Source organism: Amphibalanus amphitrite, unplaced genomic scaffold, assembly GCF_019059575.1.
Source record: "Amphibalanus amphitrite isolate SeventyFive unplaced genomic scaffold, NRLGWU_Aamphi_draft 000035F_arrow, whole genome shotgun sequence".
Taxonomy (NCBI): Eukaryota; Metazoa; Arthropoda; class Thecostraca; order Balanomorpha; family Balanidae; genus Amphibalanus; species Amphibalanus amphitrite.
Window position 1 is genome coordinate 171786 of NW_024881531.1, and position 20004 is coordinate 191789.

Here is a 20004-nt window from a genome sequence, read left to right on the forward strand (position 1 = left end):
TGATTGTTACACGTTTAGGTACAGCCCTCTGCAAACTGCGGGGTAGGTATTCTTTTTTCGACAAGAACGAGAATAATGCGAATACTATGCTATCGGTCATTCGCAAATCGTAACAGGAAGACACGCGAGACTCCGCACCTTAGATTGGCATCATCACCGTATTCATTTTCCTTCTAGCACGGCAACAAAATCCAAGTTTATATTTGCCCCCAAAACAAACTTTTGCATTTTGTTGCCACACAAGGCGTATACTTTGTTTAGTGATACACCTAATCGAAAGAGTGGAGCATGGCGCATCCATTTGCAGTGAGTTCTGACCGACTGATAGCATAGCCTCTGAATTATTATCGGTTTTGTCGAAAAAAGAATACCTACCACGTAGTCTGCTGAGGGCTGTACATTATCAATCGTCTCTGCCTGAACAGTTGCCCACCGGGGCAGAATACTGGACATCGAAGCTTTTATACACACGGATACAACTCCGTATATACGAAAGGTACGGAGACGGTGGCTCAAGTCCATTCAGCGTTGGCTCCATCTCGACAGAATTGACGCAAGACGTAGGTATACAGAGTGTCACGAGCTTGATACGCGGTTGGCGCGGTCTTGTCCCTCCATGCCCCTCCTGAGTGCTGAATGGAAACTTGAACGGTTTCCGGCACCAGGGCATCTGGACCAGGGCACTCGGCATCTAAATCGGCCATCCCCCGGTATCTGAAGATTTCACCCTAAAGCTGAAGCCGCTCAACCTCAGGCTGCAACCCTGACTTACCGTCATCCATAAGTGATGCAGCTGGATTTCGACAAAACCCACCAAATCTGAACCATTCAGGACTAAAGATTCAGACTTTTCAATGATGAGGCCGTGAGGCGATATTAGCCGTTTTCACGACGGCCATCTGGTACACATTTGGTTCACATCTGGTGCAGATTAGGTGCATATTTGGTCAAGCTGGTTCAGTGTGTCTCTTAGTAGCCATCAGCTAGGGTTGTACTAATTGCTTATATGCCTCCTTTGTCATATTATCAGAGAGCATCATCGGTTAAAACACTGAAATAAATTCATAAAATAAAGATATTTGCTGTAAAAGAGATTATGTGCAGATCTGGTCAAATTAGGTGCACTCGCCGGATAGCCCGTCGTGAAAACGGCTATTAGAACTCTCCTTAGTCACTAACCGTCCCGACAAGCAGTTCTGGGCCAACAGCAGCTCAGAGGCGCTGCACCGTCGAGACGGTGAAGCACCCACTGGGCACTGGGGATTCTCGTTTGGGGCATGATGGGCTAGAGAGGCCTATTTGAGCTTCACCAGGTGCCGCGGGGACAGACCATGTGGCCACTGATAACTTGTCAGTGAGGTGCTGGAGAACACTGACGCAACTACGATGCAATACATTTCGGGACACAAGTACAACATCCCGCAACAATATCGTGACACCCTGTATTCGTGACCGTGGAATGTGTCACATGTGCCCACAACACATGTGAAATGTGTTGTGGGGTCAGTCACAGTGGAACGTTTATGATCAACGCCTGTAGTCAACAAAAACGGTGGAATAATGGAAACCCAGGCATTTTGCAAAATGCCTGGCGGGTCAGGCATTTTGTAAAATGCCTAGGCAGTTTGCAAAATGCCTGGTGGGTCAGGCAGTTTGCAAACTGCCTGGGCATTTTGCAAAATGCCTGGCGTGTCAGGCATTTTGCAAATTGCCTAGGCATTTTGCAAAATGCCCGAGTTTTCACTTTGCCTGTAACACATCCATTTTTTTCTTCAGAAGCTTTAATTTCACTTGCTCCTAGGAATGCTTGGATGATTATTTTGAATGCAATTGTATGAATTCGACTGGCAGCGTAATTGTAACTCGCTGAGTACCAATCATTTGTTACCTATTTTCAGAATCATTGTTTCTATGACTTATATTTAATCCGCCGCTTAAATCTGGATAAATACAGATGATTCTGCAATGCATAGACACACCCCAAATCACTTCACTAAATACACAATCTTATCATGTGTGTACATTTTATAGGTATATACGCGTTTTTAGTGTATACTTTTAATTAGATACAGTATGATGATGTATTTTTACTGTGTTCTTTATTATTAGCTGATTGTATGACAATGACCTCAGAATAGCCCTGTCGTGTGGATTGGTCTGCTTAAGTGAATACATACATACATACATACATACATACACATATGAACAATAAGCATGAAATCACCCAGTGACAGATATTCAATCCTTATGTCTACCCATCAGTCCCCATGGTTTACGTCTCCCAACTAGCGCCGTAGCGGCATCTATCCTATCAATCCCGGAAAATATGTGGGAGAATCGGAAACCCCATGTCTTGTAACATCCTTTCAAGTTCTGGACTAATTGTCTTGCTGTTGTAGGCCACTTGCGAACCGACTGCGGCCCGCGGTACTGCACCGAAGGAGGCCAGCGGTGCCTGCACCGCTGGACCGCTGGACCCACTGGCACCGCCGGTCCCACCGGCACCTTTGGTCCCACCGGCACCTTTGGTCCCACCGGCACCTTTGGTCCCACCGGCACCACTGGTCCCACCGGTACCACTGGTCCCAACGGCACCACTGGTCCCACCGGTACCACTGGTCCCAACGGCACCGCTGGTCCCACCGGCACCGCTGGTCCCCCTGGCGACTTCTCGCTGCTGATCGCCAGAGAAGGTGCCGGATATGTTCTTCAGAGCCAGATTGGGAACCTGTATGTTTGACACTTGGCGACAGAGCGGACACTGGCGACATTGATTTTGATTTGGAGGGTGCGGGTAATCGAATATTCCTGCGACAGGTCTCGGAGTCTTTTCTATGCAGTTCTTACAGAATGTGTGGGCACACTCTAGGGTTACTGGCTCAACGAAGATGCTAAAGCAGATGCTGCATTCCACGTATCCTTTATGCTTCTGAAATAGTTCTCGGAGTTTTGTCAGCTCTTCATTGTTCTTTTTCATGTCCTCCTTTTCTGCTTTTCCGCTCCCGCTTCCTTCCATATTGACGACTGTAACATATAGGAGCGTGATTTCAAAATGTATTCCTAGGATTGCATAACGACTGTGCAAATGGGAACGTATTGGCACTGGCGGATCCAGACTTGCGTTTTTTTTTGGGGGGGGGCGACTCATGTAGGAGCCAAGCATAGGGTACCCCAAATCCTGTTTTCTCATCGGATTTACTATTAATTATTACTTCGTTTATTTCCACTAACTACCGGACGGTGGGCATTACAGGGAAATGTGAATCGCTGACACACACGCACGCACGCACGCACGCACGCACGCACGACAGAAATGTTAGCCCAACCGACCTATGCCTTTATAACGGAGCGAGCGAAGCGAGCGTAGTCTTTCGTAGATGTTACTGGTAATCAGTTCTCGTCGTAACCTTTCCGAAGGGGAGCCCAATCTAGACCCCCGATACTAAATACATAACCTACGACCTTTCCATTTGAAGTCGTTATTTTACGTTGAAAAGGGAAATTGTGGTTTGAGTAAGATCAAGATAGGAATGATAACGAGTAGCTAAATTTGTGAGTGCTCGCCTTGACCGAGCTGTATTTTGTGAGCTAAGAACGTTAGTCGTTTAGGGCGAGAGAGGAGGATATAATTTTACAAAGGAATTTTCGGGAAACGGGTTAAGAGGCGCCAGGCGTTGATTTGAGCGGGGTTAAAGTAGGATGTTAGACTTGTCGGGAAATGATTATTCAGTTAAACCGTTGTTTTACGATATTACGATTATACAATGAGACGTAAGGAAAGGGATACGAGTGCGAAGTAGGGATAGGGTAAGTAGTTCGTGGCGAGGCGTTTGACGTTATGGGTAGGAATTCATCGGGAAATGTAACTTCAAAGCAAAAACTGTCGGGAAGGTCAATTAATCAGGGATCGTTTTCAATATTATGCTTTTGATATTTCGTCTTTTCAATATTCTGCTTTCGATATTTTGTCTTTTCGATATTCTGTTTTCGATATTTTGCTTTCGATATTTTGTCTTTCGATGTTTTGTCATTTCGATATTCTGCATTCGATATTTTGTCTTTTCGATATTTTGCGTTCGATATATTTTGTCTTTTCGATATTTTTCAACTTCGATATTATGCTATTCCATATTTTGCTATTTCCATATTTTACGATGCGATATTTTGCCATTTCGATGTTACATATGCTTTTCGATATTTTGCAACTTCGATATTTTTCCATTTCGATATTTTGCGTTTCGATATTTTGCATTTCGATATTTTGTCCGGAACCCTGCTTCAGCACCCCCAATGCTAGTTTGAGCACCCCCAATAAGGCTTGAGCTTCCCCACAGGGACATCCCAGAGGCCACAGGGGCACACGCACGTAGCGAACCAGAATCAAACCTCTCGAGTCTCGGTCCAGGAGCACTACATACGAACGAGAGGCACTCGATATAGGGACACTCACATCGGTCCTCGAGTCAGGGGCACACGTTTATGTCAGGGGCACACCCCACATTTTCAAAAGTTTTCAGGCAACGGCGTGAGACTATAGGGACACGACTCATGAGCAGGAGGCACACTCCACGAGCTAGGGACGCACGTCTCGGACATGGGGCACACCTAATGAGTCAGGGGCACACCTCTGGAACAGGGACACTTCCCACGAGCCAGGGATACACCTTCCGGGACAAGGACACCTCTCGGGTCAGGGCTAGGGGCACACTTGATGAGCCGGGGGAACACCACACAAGTCAGGGGCACATCACCCGGGTCAGGGGCACCTCTCGGGCTAGGGGTATTCTTTTGGGCTAGGGGCACAACTCACGAGCTGTGGGCACATCGCATGGCCAGGTGCACACCTCTATAGGGTCGGGGGCACGTCCCACAAACTACATAGGATTACACTTTTAGGGACATGGGTTCTAACACCTCGATTAAGGGACACACGTCAAGGACTAGGGGCACATCTCTTGTGACAAGGGCACACCTTTCGGGAGAGGCGCACACCACATAAATAAGGGGTACACAGCACACCTCTTTGAGGAGGGCATACCTCACGAGCCAGGGCGGAATATCACCCTCCCGCGCCCTGCCGGGGGGATTTTTATTTAGCAGAAAAAGAGCAAAAGTAATGGGCCACTCATTGGAAAGGTGGAGAACCTACTATAAAGAACTACTAAAATTCCTGAGGTATCAAAGGACCAATTAGGTACCCGCTATTCCGTCGTGAAAACGCTAGTAGGATTCAGTGACGATTTGCCGGTCTGTTGCATAAAGACTTGTTTGATTGGATTTAAAATGTTGCAAAATCCGTTCATCCATTTGATACATGAAAACCGTGACTTTTAAACCTACATTGGAAGCCCAACCTTCGTCTGTTTTTCTGACGACATTCCCCCTCTCTGATCCTTATTATTTCATCACCCAATGCTCTCACATAACAGTTGAACGGACCGCCACACCACTTTCTGGCCTCTTACACCGACACTAGCTAGGAGAAACACTGTGCAGCAGCTCAGTTGCGTCTACTCACCGTTTTTACGTTGAGGCCGGCCGGAGTGCCGGGGATCGGTCAGGCCGGGTCACCGGCGACCAGTCACCTGATGCCACTCCAGAGTGCAGAGATGTGTCGCGCTATCAAGTGACTATCTTTGATGGCTTACAGGGCATGAATCAGAACTCAACAACATCCCTTTATCATTGCATTTCACCGGCCAGATTGCGCATCACTCTTTGGGTGGTAGACAATGAGTCTATTATTTTCTACAGCCTTTTAAAAGATACTGATACTGGTGTAGATAGTGCTGCGATTTATGCTATATTGGTAGCTTAAATGCATCGTTTGTGCGACTTTTGATGTGTTTTATTATAAATAAAGTCGTCACACTACAAAACAACTGCTTTGCAAGTGTGAGTGTCGTTTTATATCCGTCATCAGCGGACAGCGAGTTAAGCCACTCCAAATGCAAATGGCAACCTCTTTTGCTTATACTTGTGCTTATCAAGTGCGGGATTTTGAAAGGCCACTTGGGCTGAAGGATGCAGTCCTATCGAGCTCCTTGCGGTGTCCTGACTTAGTCGTGAGCCTACGTCATATATGACCCATGGTCAAAACTCTGATGCTATTAACTCTGAATGGAGGCATGCGATGATTTCGCCACCGCGCGCATGTGTTTTGTTGGCTTTGTTCGCTTGTTGTGCCTCAGAGCCGCAACAAATATCCCAGAACTCGTTATTGAATTTCTGTGAGCCGGAACGCCGACCTAATGTTGGATTAAGTAGAGTTGTGTATTTTAAGTGTGCCCAGTGTTTGTCCAATCTGGATTTGAAAGGTGTTGAGGCTGGGGGCGTCGATAACTGATGGCGGTAGTGCGTTCCAATCGTTGATCACGCGAGGGGAGACTCTCGGTTTCGACAGTTACAATTGGTGTCCGCATGTGTTGCCTGTCGCTGCCACCGCGAAGAACCCCTCCGCCTCGAGGTCAATTCCCTGTCTCAGCACCCGGTAGACAGTTATGTCGCCACTAAGGGCGATGGTAAGGAGACGGCAGTTCTAGAATCCGGAGCCTCTCCTCGTACGGCTGATTTCGGATGGTGGCAGGCATCCAGCGTCGTACCTTTCCTCCGGACTTTTACGATGTGCCACTGCTGGCCCTCCCAACTGAAGGGTCCCCAGCTGGAGTTAACGATTCAAGGTGCGCATGGGTGTCACTTTCCGAAATTTATTGGTAGGTCTCTAATAGTTAATTTCAGCATACCAATGCCATTCTTACCATGCATCACCATAGGATTAATGTTAACATTCTGAAATTATTGATAGGGGATGGCCCTACCAAGCCTATAAAACGACACCCATGCAGGTGTGGCCGCACTATCGTTAGGAACAGTAGTGTCAGAGTGTATACGTAATGCTTTTCAGTGGCAGAGCCTATTTAAAACTGTCATCCGTAACTCGTATCGGTGATCGGTGCCTCGCCAAATAATATGTGTTATGCTATACTATACAAGAATGGCAAGTGTCAAATTCAGATTCAGCCAACATTTGCATTTATTTTGTAGGGCACAAATTAATCAATGTGATATAGTTCATTATTTCCAATCTAGATAATAGCTCAGCACATTGCGCACAACCTTCAAACAACACACTGCTGGTAAACCCTGTGAAATCCAGCGGATAAATGCGGCACTGACATAGAAGTGTGCCTTTCACCAACATCAGAACGCCACCTGCCAGCACTCCCGACGCTACCTGAGGTCGATCTCAAACAGTCCTGTCCAGAGCCCGGCCGTACTCTCGTGGGCGTCGGATGAGTGATGTCATGTCGGTTAGGTCAGACATCGTTCCTGAGGCAGGTCAGGCAGCTCACTGTCACATGGAAGGTCAAGCCGTTGATCAGGACAGGGCCTCTGTCACTGGCGCGTTAGGCGGGGTTCGGTCGGCACTGCTTCCTGACACCGTTGTCCAACTCGCCCGTCCGATGATTGTCCGATGATTTGTCTGCTGGATATTGACAAAGCAACCGGCAAGGTTTTTGGATGTCTGGGACTTTGCATATTTGGTTCACGGTCAGGTCAAACACCCAAAATTGATTCGCAGTAGCATGAACTTTGAGACTTGTGCTGTGCATCACTCTTCATAAACTCTGTTAGTATTGTGCACAATCTATCTTTGAAGTGTCACGCGGTGACAGTGTGACACCCGAGTGCCTGTCCCTCAGTGTCCTTGAGTCTTCCAACTTGCACCATAAGCGAACCAAATGTTCCGTGTCAACAATTCACAAACCGGACAGGTCGTGGTCTCCTTGCCGTTCTTCTGGTGCCGGCGTCGCTGGTCTATGTACTGGCGGCAACTCGCTGCTGATCGCCAGAGAAGGCGCCGGATGTGTTCTTTAGAGCCAGACTGGGGACCTGTACTTAGGTTTCTGACCCTGCGGCAGAGCGGACACTCGCGGCGTACGTGTATGTGTGGATGGTGAGCGGGTGGTATGCCAGAGAGCATTGCTTTAGCAGGTTCGGTGTATTTTCTACGCAGGTCTTGCAGAATGTGTGGGTACACTCCAGGGTTACTGGCCCAACAAAGGTGCCTAGTTAGGCGTTGCATTTCACGTACTCTTTCTGCTTTCTAACCAGTTTTCGGAGTTTTGTCAGCTCTTCAATTTTCTTTTTCATATCATCCTCTTCTGTTTTTAATTTGATCTCTGCTTTTGATCTTTATCCTTCAGCTCTTTCACCAGAGTCTGAAATTTGTACACTGACGATCTGCCGTTGATAATCAATCTTGATTTGCTGAATAGTAGATATGGTCTTCTCATTGCTTTTATGATCGGGTTTTGTATAGCTTTTCGTTATCTCTTTTCCTGCGATTATTTTTTTTTTTGTCAATGTCCTTGATCCTTCTTCTTTTTCTTGTTCACACTTTGGTCGCTTAAGTTCCTTGTCTTTCTTTTGCTCGTTCTTAGCCTATGCTTATCATCAGCTTCTTCCCCCGTTTTTTCCTCTGTCTCGTATGTTTCTCTTTCCCTTTGTTGTGGCTCTCTTGTTATCTTTGGTTCCTGGTCTGTCCATTCCTTTTCTTTTCGACGCCAATCTGCCTCCTTTTCCTTCCATTCGACTTCCTTGTTTTTCCATTCCGTCTCCTTTTCATCCCATTCCGTCTCCTTTCTCTGCCACTGCTGTTTCTCCTGTAAGGTCTTTATTTCCTTCTCTGTCCATTCATTTTCCTTTCGACGCCAATCTGCCTCCATGTTCCTCCGTTCGTCTTCCTTGTTTTCCCATTCCCTCTCCTTTTTCTCCAAGTTCCTCTCTTTTTCCTCCACTTCCCTCTCCTTTTCCTTCAATGCCCTCTTCTTTTTCTCCAATTCCCTCTCCTCTTCTTTCAATGCCAATTCCCTTTCCTCTAATTCCCTCTCCTTTTCCTTCCAATCCCTCTCCTTTTCCCTCCAATCCCTTTCCTTTTCCTTCCATTCCGTCTCTTTTCGCTCCCACTGCTGTCTCTCCGCCTCCCACTGCTTTCTCTCCGCCTCCATCTGCTGTCTCTCCGCCTCCCACTGCTGTCTCTCCACCTCCCATTGCTTTCTCTCCGCCTCCATCTGCTGTCTCTCCGCCTCCCACTGCTTTCTCTCCGCCTCCATCTGCTGTCTCTCCGCCTCCCACTGCTTTCTCTCCGCCTCCATCTGCTGTCTCTCCGCCTCCCACTGCTGTCTCTCCGCCTCCCATTGCTTTCTCTCCGCCTCCATCTGCTGGCTCGAGCCGCTGTCTTCTCGTCCCTTTGGGTGCACTCGGGTTGCCTGCTCATGCACCTTGTAATGTCGCTTTGGTTGCTTGTTCGACGAGTGAAGTATGTCGTCCTCGCGGGTTGTGTTCACTTTAGCGCGGTCGGCTCTCTTAGTACGCGTCTCAACGCTTAGCCCCTGCGATCCTTCACAGGAGTCGTGTCTGTGGGATCTTTCTCTGTCGTTGTCTCGATCAGTTGAGGTTTGAGCTCTGGCTGGACGAGACGCTGATCCGCCTACTCTATCATTCCTCAGTGCTTCAAGAACATGTTCCTCCGTCCAGCCAAAGAATTTGAGCACCCGCCGGTTGTGCGGTTCCTTCAGGCTGTGACCTTTGTAGCACCTGTCTCCGAACCTGCAGCGACTGTGCAGGAACGCCTCGCAGTAGTGTAGTCGCAGGCAGTGTTCCTTGTGGTGGTAACAGAGCATCGGCTGGGGCGGATAGCGGCGCACCTGCTCCTGCATTTGTCTGAGGATCTCTGTCTCGGGGGTGTCGTTCAGACCGGCTCTGGCTAGAAGGACTGCGTTGTGATAGCCGTGCGCCAGGTCGTGACTGAGGTCACAGTCGTCCGGCGAACATTGCTTATCCATTACATGACGGTAGCAGACGTGCAGCCGGTCGCATTCGGTGGAGGGGCAGATGCCCATGTTGTAATTGAAACAGATGCTGACCGCCTGAGCTCGATCCCGCCGGCGCAGGATGTCCAGCGCCATCTCCATGTCACCGATACCTTTCCATCCCAGACCATCGAGCAGCCGTTTGTTTCTGGGCGTCTCCAGGGTGTGGGCCTTGTTGCATCGCTCGGCTATGCATCTGTTTTGAAGGAAGTATGTGCACAAGTGCAGTTCCTCGCAATTGGCGCGGGTACACCCTCCCCCACGGTTGTAGTAGTTGCACATGCGAGGGAGTTGTCTGGACGTCTGCTGCTGTCCACTCCGCGGTCTTTCATGTCGTGCGAAACTCATCGTGGCGCCTGTAACACACAGAGGAGTGATTTTAAAATGTATTCTTTGTTTGTTAGCCGACGTCTACTGACTGGGTGACACGGTGGCCAGTAAACCGCATTCCGACCATACATGTGCATGGATCCGTGTGATGGATTTTGACATTAGTGGATCTCAGAGTAAAGGACAAACTGGGAAGTAAGATCCCATTGGATCCCACACATAAAATATGTCCTGGATCTATGATCTCGTACTTCGTAGGATCTGACAACAAACCAAGAACAAAAATCTAAGGCTCGAGTGGATCCTGCTGGAGTGCTACTGCACGTACGCACGCCCAGGGGTCGCTTTAGATCCCAAGTACGGCTGGATCGATGCACTCAAATTTGGCACACCTCTAGACACCGGTTAGTAGTATGCCATCAGTTCTGCACATGCAGGGCTCACTCTCTCGCTCGCCCGTTTGTCGCCCCCCCCCCCCCCAAAGCATATTGATCTGTCAAGGTTGGGGCATTCCACGATAGATCGTACCACTTTTTTCCAATTTGACACCCTCATCCCTCGGATTTTGACGAGAATTGGTCTCAGGGATAATCAGGGACTCTGAATCCACCTGTAACAATTTCAGGTTTATCAGATCAGTATTTTTTAGTTATGATGTAAACATTTTTTAGATCTTGCTTTGCAGCGCTAAGTTTGGCGGGCTGTAACTCTAAGACGGATTATTGAAATACCAAATTCTATATAGCATTGGACTTGCAATGAAACAGAGATTAATATGTATTTTGACATTTTGAAAAATACGCTATTTTTGATATATGACATCGAGTTTTCTTTCATTTGTATTTTTTGGACTTTGGTACAAATTTTTTTTGAGTTTTTATTTCTTTTAAAAAGTATTTGGCTCATTGTTAAGAAGTATGCAAAAGATTAGGAAGGTGTTCTTTCTATAAATGTATTTATTTTGCGTCACGATAAGGGTCTCGAATAGTGATTTCGGGAGGGGAGCTTACAAATGGCGTGGTAAAGCTGCCTAGTGACATCACGGGTTACTGAAATTTCAATTGAAGTCTGGGTCATCTGAAAAACTGAAAAGAGGGTTCATCCAACCCTCTTTCCTATAAGCGCGAGAGTGAAAAAGGCTGTTTGGTTCTGACATTGTTTTGGACGCCAATGACCATAGCTGTCCGAGATGAAAGTTACAGGACGTATACATAGTGTCCTCCAGAGGTCTCACAACTAACTCATATCTGGGAATTTTCAAAGGTCACATAAGGTCAGGTCGGTCACGTGACATCACTGTTAATATAAGTCAATGGGTGTTCGTGTGAATCGTGGTCGTTCACTCTGATCCAGCACGGCAGACCAAAGTGTTCGTGTAATCGTCAAGTTCACTAATAATTGCGTATCTGATCGAATCGTTCCATTAACCGGAGGACCAAAAGAGTTCTTAGATGAATGTCTATTTCTTGAATATTCACCACACAATGCACGTTAATCGTATCGTACGACGCCGGCGCCGTTGCGCCGGCGGAGCCGCGCCTTCGTCGTCGTTTTGCCGCGAACTGCCGAGCCGGCCGGCGGCGGCCGGCCCGGCGCGTTGGGGCCGGTCAGCACACATGTGCTCCAGATGACCCCCCAGGCCCTGCAGAGGACCACGTGGACGGCGGGCTCGGCCGTGCCCGCCGCGCGATGCCGTCGCTGTGCGGCACGGTACGTTTTCTCTCGAACATGGCCGGCCCGAATTTTCGCGTCGCTCGCGGAAATTCTAAACGTAAGAGAGAAAACATTAACGAAACAACAAACAGCTGCTCGCAGGCAGCGTCTCCGTCCGTATCGTACAGCAATAAACGAACGCTAAAGCTAAGGCTGTAAAGTGTAAACTACATTGGTTGCGCCGCGCGTCGGTCCCAATCTAAGGCTGCTACACTCTAAGGTCGTAAACTATATACTAGCTCGTACAGGGCCGACCGGCTAAATGAGCCAGGAGCGACACTGCGGCAGTGTGAACGCTTAGGGCTGTCGGACGGCTCACAGCTGTTGGCTAATGGCTAAACACCAAACACAAATGACAATTGACCAGTGACAGAAAACAGAATGAGCGGCTCATTCTCACACACGCACACGTCGACCTAACACGAATGACGGACGCAGTTAACACTCACAAATGTCCAGACTCCGACGCTGCTCGGCAGCGGCTCACAGTGGTCGTAAAAGACTCACTAGTCGCCCCACTCGCGCACACATCATCCGTCTGAGTCCATTTACTGCCCGTCACCATCGCACTCCAGACAACAGAGACGAGAGACCGGCCGTCTAGAGCGACCAGTGGCAGTGGCCATTTCGACCACCCGCCCTCGGCCGTCGGCGCCAGGGAACACGTTCACCACTCGCCCCACAGGCCAGTGCCCGCGAGGCAGATTGTCCTTTGTCACCGGCGCTAATTCGTCGAGCTGCACGTCTGCCGGGTCTGCGCGTCACTTCATCCGTGTGATGAGCGTCCGGAGGTGCGGCTCGGGGCCGGCTCGCCCACTTGGAAGCCTGTAGGTCACTCGTTAGCGGCGGCGCTGGCTGGGCTGACCGTTTCCGGCACGGCGTGCAGGTAGGTGTGTACCGCTCCACAGCGGCCCTGCCACTGATGACCCAGAAGTGGTGCCGCAGGTGAGCCAGAACGTGCTCTGCGCCAGAATGGGCGAACTTCTCGTGTCGGTCGGTGACGATCAGCCGAGTGATGTCTCCGCGTGCAGGTAGAATCACCCGGCGCTTGACCTTGAAGTCGAGCTGGGCGTGGCGCAGCTGGCCCCCGACTCTCAGAAGGCCGTTCGAGTCCAGGAATGGGTTAAGCCGGTGCAGCTGGCTGTTCGAGGGAAGCCGCCTTCCGTGCTGGAGAGCTTCGATTTCATCGCCGAACTGCTCGGCCTGTGTGCTGAGCAGCCAGACGCGCTCAGCTTCTCTCAGCTCTTCATCAGTCAGCGGTCCCGTCCGCCGATCAGCTGCTGCTCGGCTGCGGCTGTTGTGAGCGAATCGGCGCGCCCACGCTGTCACACGCAGCAGCCTGAGCCATGATGAGAACCGGCTGGGGTTTATGGCCGGCTCCGCTCCCCTGGTGACGCAGGCTGGTGCTCTCATTTCGGCTGTTTCCTCGTCTCTCGGGCGCTCTGTCGGGCGGGGCGGCGCGGCGGGCCGGTCCTGGGGACGGCGCGACAGGACGGCGCGACCTTGGCCCCGCTCTCCGCTCGGTGCCATCTCAGTCACCGAGCAGCTTCGGCTGCCTATGTTCGATGAGTTCAGTGACCCTGGCACGTGTTGCCATCGAGTCACTTCCGAAGCGTCCTGGGTTTCCTCGCTGACACGGATATGATGCACGTCCTTGTTGACTGGCAGGTTTCGATCCGGCGCGCGGCCGGTGACCGTCCAGCCGAGCAGTGTTCTCACGGCGCACGGCGCACCCGGCGGTCCGTCGATCACCTCACGTGCCACGATCAGTTCTATGACGTCAGCGCCCAGAAGTACTTCTACTGGACCTCGAGTCGTACTCGGCAGATCCAGGTCAGCGAGATGAGGCCATTTGCCCTTCTCCCGTGACCAGTCCATGGCGTGATTTGACACACTCAGCGTCGGCGTCGTTTGGGCGTTCCGTATTTCGTGACGTGTGCCACCGCTGCTGACAGGCTCGATCACGAAGGACACACGGCGTGATCTGAGTCGTTCACTTCCGTTTAGGGTACTCAGGACCAAACTGTCAATGGATCCAGAGATGCCGAGACGGTCGCTCAGGCCTTCGGTCACCAGCGTTACCTGGCTCCCGAGGTCGAGAAGCGCGTGGGTTGTGCAGCGCCCAGCAGGACCATGCACCGTTATCGGCAGTGTCTGCAGCAGCACCTTACAGGGTGGCTCGACCACCGCAGTGCCAACATGTTTCACTGGTGACGGCGCGCTGCCGGCAGCATTGCGCCGTGGAAACACACGCTCTCCGTTGTGCAGAAGCGTGTGGTGACGTTTTCCACAGTTCTCGTGACCACATTTTGCGCTAGACGTGCACGCGGCGCTGATGTGGCCTCGCACGAGACAGTTGAAGCAGAGCCCGTTTCGACCGGCCACTTCAGCTCTCTCGCTCGCTGTCAGCTCCAGGAACCTGTCACAGCGCTCTACGTCATGTGCCCCCTGACAGACTACACATGTGTCCTCACTCGCGACCGGCGCTGCCTTTATTGCACTAATTTTCGGTTTTACGACCTCTCGGGGTGCGGCCGGCGCTAGCGCAGTCGCGTAAACACGCCGCTGCCGGCTCTCCCCACTGTTGACCTCGGCCTTGGATTGCTGGTGGCCCGTCAGGGTCAGGGACGCGCGCCCAGCGGCCACGTAGCGGCGCAGCCAGCTGTCCAGGTCAGCGAGAGTAGGGCGGACGAGACCAGCGTGTACAGCGTGCTCGCCCCACTTCAGCGCCAGCGCAGCGGGAAGCTTCGAGATCACGGCTGTTACATTGGTGGCAGCCGAGATGTCCGCGTCGTAGTGAAGGCACTGTAGCACACGGACCGCGGTGCGAAGGTCACGTGACAGCTCTGTCACGGCTGACATATCACCATCTTTCACCGTCCGCGAATCGAGCAGTTTTTTCATCGTCGCGTGAATGACCCGTGCAGGGTCACCGAACTCCTCCTCTAGCTCACGCAGAGCCTCACCGTACAGAGAAGATTCGCACAACATACCGCGCACTGATTCCTTGGCCGGCCCGGTGAGATGAGCCTGGAGATATGTCAGGCGCTCGACGTCAGTCAGGTCGTCTCGATCGTGCACTAGAGCCCTGAACAGCGCGATCCATCTCGGCCATTCCAGGGCGGAGCCGCTGAACTTATCCAGGGTCACTTGAGGCAGCTGTGGAGTCGTTTGCTGTCTCACGGGCTGTAGCGGGCGTCGCGCTTCCTGCTGGGGACGGTCGTCGTATGGCCGCGCGCTCACCAGTTGTCCGTACTGGGAGGACTGCTCCACCCAGTCCCGGGTGCGTGAGAATCTCTCACCCGGCAGCAGCGGTTCACGCAGCTGGGCGGCTGGCTCACTTGGAGCTGCGGCAGCAGGCCGAGCTAGAGCCTGACGGTCGACGGCAGATGACTGGTGGCCATACTCCTCCTCCTCGAGCAGCTCCAGCTCCAGCTGACGGCGTTCAGCTTCGTCGGCGAGCTGTTGAGCTTCGAGAGCTGCCCGCTGTCGTGCCAGTTCTGCCTCCTGCCGCGCCCGCTCCGCCTGCGTCTCCGCCTCCTGCCGCGCCCGCTCCGCCTCCTGCCGTGTCAGCTCCGCCTTTGCCGCGGCCGCGCGCTGGCCTTGCTCCGCTGCGAGCTTGCTTAGCGCGGCTCGGCGGCGGGCTGCGCTGATGGTGGACGAGGCTGCGCTGCCGAAGGTCTCGCTGCGGGTATGACATGCCTGCGAGCTGCGCGTAGATTTAGCGTCACACCGTGCGACCGCCTTTGCGGTCGATTTCGCGTCGGACTTCGCTTCCGACATCACTGCGTCGGACTTCGCTTCCGACATCACTCATTCACTGCACTCGCGTCGGACTGTACGTCCATTCACTCACTAGTTCACATACATCCGGCCCGGAGGACCAAAATGTTCGTGTGTTTCGTGGTCGTTCACTCTGATCCAGCACGGCAGACCAAAGTGTTCGTGTAATCGTCAAGTTCACTAATAATTGCGTATCTGATCGAATCGTTCCATTAACCGGAGGACCAAAAGAGTTCTTAGATGAATGTCTATTTCTTGAATATTCACCACACAATGCACGTTAATCGTATCGTACGACGCCGGCGCCGTTGCGCCGGCGGAGCCGCGCCTTCGTCGTCGTTTTGCCGCGAACTGCCGAGCCGGCCGGCGGCGGCCGGCCCGGCGCGTTGGGGCCGGTCAGCACACATGTGCTCCAGATGACCCCCCAGGCCCTGCAGAGGACCACGTGGACGGCGGGCTCGGCCGTGCCCGCCGCGCGATGCCGTCGCTGTGCGGCACGGTACGTTTTCTCTCGAACAATGGGGAAATATAAAAACTGTTATTTTGGCGCGGATAATGATCTAAAACTAGCTCACGTACATGGTATCGTGATTTCATGCACTCCTTGCAAAGTCCAATGCTTCACCTTTGCATTGTTAACCTTGCGTGACGTCATTTATGACGTTACTAGGGTCGCACGAGTTTTGCGTCAATAACTCCCGATCAAATTGAGGTAGAGAGTCGGGAAAGCCATCAATGGACTCGGGAAGACATTCCGAATCGAATGATAAGCCATATGATATCCTTTGCCCAGCTTCGTGACCTGAGGGGTTCTAACCTTACCTTGACCCGAGGTCAACTGCTTAAGTTGACCTCACCCAAACAAAAAGTATACCATTTGACGCACCTCAGCTAGGCGAACACAATGATGCCAAAATCGCGGCTCTGCAGCCATGTTTGCGAGGTCTTTTACTAAAAACCGAACCCGTAAGTTCAGTCACTTGACCTGACCTCAGATGCTACTGGTTAACCTGAGACCTTAAAATCGGGTACCAATCGCTGCGACTTGTAACTGCACACACGCTCGTTTTTTCCGCGAGGCTCTATAGCTCTATTAGAAGCGAAACGGCGTGCTGGGGTCTTATCAACCCCCCGAAACCTTTTTTTGCGGGAAAATGAGGAACTTGTCGAAAGAACACATTTCTATTATTTTTTTTGCATGTTGATTTGCGATGACATGAAGTTTATTTTGAAAAAATAAAAATGTGAAAAATTTTGGTCCCAAAAGTCATTAGAGGCAAATGAAAAAGATAAAGATTTTTGTTCAACAACCATTTTTTTTAATTTCTAAAAAAGTTATATTTATCTTTGATTCATCGCAAGCTTAGTGCTTTCACCGTTTGTTGGTTGCTTAACCCGTTCTTGAGTTATAGGCCATCAAACTCACCGTTACAAACAGAAGTTAAAAAATATAATGCAATATAACTCAAAAAGTTTTGATTTGAGAAGTCTGATATTTTACTAGGCGTCTTTGGGGCCTATGATTACCTCTAGGACCGATCTTCATTAAAATCTGAGAGATGAGGGTGACGCGCCTGGTATGATCTATCGTGGAATGCCCCAGTTGTTAAAACGATATTCTCAGTCTCCTCGACCGAATAACATTCTACGAAAAATATTCTACGCTGCGTTCGATGAAGCTTTGAGCTGGATGATATAGATGCCGTTTTGTGCGCCACTTGCGCATTGTGCGTCAGTTTCGTTTTCGCGGCCCTGTTCCATAACAAGCCACTACCCGACGCTCCCAGGCATATGCGTTTGGTTTCTATGGGAACGTCAGTAAAATTAGTAAATCTACTAACGTTTCCATAGAAACCGTCCACCCATGGGTGTGGAATTGGATTTGTATATCATTGGGGGTGCTTCAGCACCCCCAATGCTAGTTTGAGCACCCCCAATAAGGCTTGAGCTTCCCCACAGGGACATCCCAGAGGCCACAGGGGCACACGCACGTAGCGAACCAGAATCAAACCTCTCGAGTCTCGGTCCAGAAGCACTACATACGAACGAGAGGCACTCGATATAGGGACACACGCATCGGTCCTCGAGTCAGGGGCACACGTTTATGTCAGGGGCACACCCACGTTTTCAAAAGTTTTCGGGCAACGGCGTGAGACTATAGGGACACGACTCATGAGCAGGAGGCACACTCCACGAGCTAGGGACGCACGTCTCGGACATGGGGCACACCTAATGAGTCAGGGGCACACCTCTGGAACAGGGACACTTCCCACGAGCCAGAGATACACCTTTCGGGACAAGGACACCTCTCGGGTCAGGGCCAGGGGCACACTTGATGAGCCGGGGGAACACCACACAAGTCAGGGGCACATCACCCGGGTCAGGGGCACCTCTCGGGCTAGGGGTATTCTTTTGGGCTAGGGGCACAACTCACGAGACACGAGCTGTGGGCACATCGCATGGCCAGGTGCACACCTCTATAGGGTCGGGGGCACGTCCCACAAACTACATAGGATTACACTTTTAGGGACATGGGTTCTAACACCTCGATTAAGGACACACGTCAAGGACTAGGGGCACATCTCTTGTGACAAGGGCACACCTTTCGGGAGAGGCGCACACCACATAAATAAGGGGTACACAGCACACCTCTTTGAGGAGGGCATACCTCACGAGCCAGGGCGGAATATCACCCTCCCGCGCCCTGCCGGGGGGATTTTTATTTAGCAGAAAAAGAGCAAAAGTAATGGGCCACTCATTGGAAAGGTGGAAAACCTACTATAAAGAACTACTAAAATTCCTGAGTTATCAAAGGACCAATTAGGTACCCGCTATTCCGTCGTGAAAACGCTAGTAGGATTCAGTGACGATTTGCCGGTCTGTTGCATAAAGACTTGTTTGATTGGATTTAAAATGTTGCAAAATCCGTTCATCCATTTGATACATGAAAACCGTGACTTTTAAACCTACATTGGAAGCCCAACCTTCGTCTGTTTTTCTGACGACATTCCCCCTCTCTGATCCTTATTATTTTCTCACCCAATGCTCTCACATAACAGTTGAACGGACCGCCACACCACTTTCTGGCCTCTTACACCGACACTAGCTAGGAGAAACATTGTGCAGCAGCTCAGTTGCGACTATGTACTCACCGTGTTTGTGTCGCAGACGGCCGGAGCTCCGGGGATCGGTCAGGCCGGGTCACCGGCGCCCCGTCACCTGATGCCATGCTCCAAAGTGTAGAGATAGTGTCGTGTCGCTCTATCAGTGACAATCTTTGATGGCTTACAGTGGATTAATCAGAAATCAACGACCCCCCCCCGCTGTCATTGCAATTGGTCGGTAAGATTGCGTATCGCTCTGTAGGAGGTAGACAGTGAGTCCATTATTTTCTACAGCCTTCTAAAAGAATAAAGATACTACAGCTGGTGTAGATAGTGCTTATATTATCTTGGTAGCCTGAATGCATCATTTGTGCGACTTTAGATGGTTTGTAATAAATTCGTCACGCCACAAAAACAATTGCTTTGGCAAACTATGAGTGTCTTTTTATATCCGTCATCAGCGAGTTCAGTTACTCTAACTGCCAATGACAACCTTCTTCGCTTATGCCTGCATATAGTGTATGTTTTTTCCAAATCATGTATTTTTACACGCACAAAATTTATCAAGCAACATATAAGTGCCGGCTAACTCGCTCATCACCTCACGTATAGTGTATGTAATATGTATACTTAGACTCATGGGTGTCGATTTCTATTGAGTGGCGGGTGCACGAGCACTACAAATCCGCCGCGACCCTAGCGTTGACCTTGACCCGAGCCGACTGTTACGTCTCCAAAGCCAAGCCGGCGTGGAATTGGGAGAGGCTCGATTTCTGGGGGCGTCGACAACTGATGGCGGTAGTGCGTTCCAATCGTTAGTGACGCAGACGGAGAAGACATTGGGATGCACTCGGGAGACGACCCTCGGTTTCGACAGCTTCCATCGGTGTCCGCAGTTGTTGCCTGCCGCTGCCGCCGTGAAGAGCTGTCCGCCTCGAGATCGATCCCCCCTACCTCAGCACCTGATAGACAGTTATCAGTCGCTGCGCCGACGGCGACGGTAAAGAGACGGCACGTCGAGAATCCGAATTGCCTTTCCTCGTACGGCTGATTTCGGATGGTGGCAACTAGCTCGGTGTTTTTCCTCCGAACCTTTTCGACGTGCCTCTGGTCCTCCCGATTGAAGGGTCCCCGTATGGAGCTAACGTGTTCATAGGCGTCGTCAGACATTTTAGGTGGGGGGGGGGGGGGGGGGGAAT

At 50.9% G+C, this 20004-nt stretch overlaps 2 protein-coding genes and 1 long non-coding RNA gene across 4 annotated transcripts; all 3 read right to left on the minus strand.

Annotated features, from left to right (window-relative positions):
- Nucleotides 1-2007: 2007 nt before the first annotated feature.
- On the minus strand, nt 2008-5718 carry LOC122370751. The gene is made up of 2 exons (XR_006254601.1): nt 5519-5718; nt 2008-3024 (listed from the first exon to the last, which is right to left on the minus strand). It is a non-coding gene; the product is annotated as an uncharacterized LOC122370751 (long non-coding RNA).
- Nucleotides 5719-7015: 1297 nt separating this feature from the next.
- Nucleotides 7016-18930, minus strand: LOC122370744 (trichohyalin-like). 2 transcript variants are annotated; one of them, XM_043346617.1, is made up of 3 exons: nt 18854-18926; nt 9222-10231; nt 7016-9074 (listed from the first exon to the last, which is right to left on the minus strand). In XM_043346617.1, exons 2-3 carry the CDS (start codon nt 10221-10223, stop codon nt 8364-8366), a joined length of 1713 nt encoding a protein of 570 aa, XP_043202552.1. In that variant the 5' UTR covers nt 10224-10231; nt 18854-18926; the 3' UTR covers nt 7016-8363. The 2 variants fall into 2 exon arrangements, with proteins under 2 accessions (XP_043202552.1, XP_043202563.1); XM_043346628.1 differs by having other exon boundaries at nt 7016-10231; nt 18854-18930.
- Nucleotides 12486-15927, minus strand: LOC122370736. Its single transcript, XM_043346607.1, has one exon. The coding sequence runs from the start codon at nt 15726-15728 to the stop codon at nt 12519-12521; it is 3210 nt and encodes a 1069-aa protein (XP_043202542.1). The 5' UTR covers nt 15729-15927; the 3' UTR covers nt 12486-12518.
- Nucleotides 18931-20004: the final 1074 nt, after the last annotated feature.

Bases quoted from the DNA above. Each gene is read 5' to 3' on its own strand.
- LOC122370744 (XM_043346628.1), bottom strand. From the start codon at position 10,223: ATGAGTTTCGCACGACATGAAAGACCGCGGAGTGGACAGCAGCAGACG.
- LOC122370736 (XM_043346607.1), bottom strand. From the start codon at position 15,728: ATGTCGGAAGCGAAGTCCGACGCAGTGATGTCGGAAGCGAAGTCCGAC.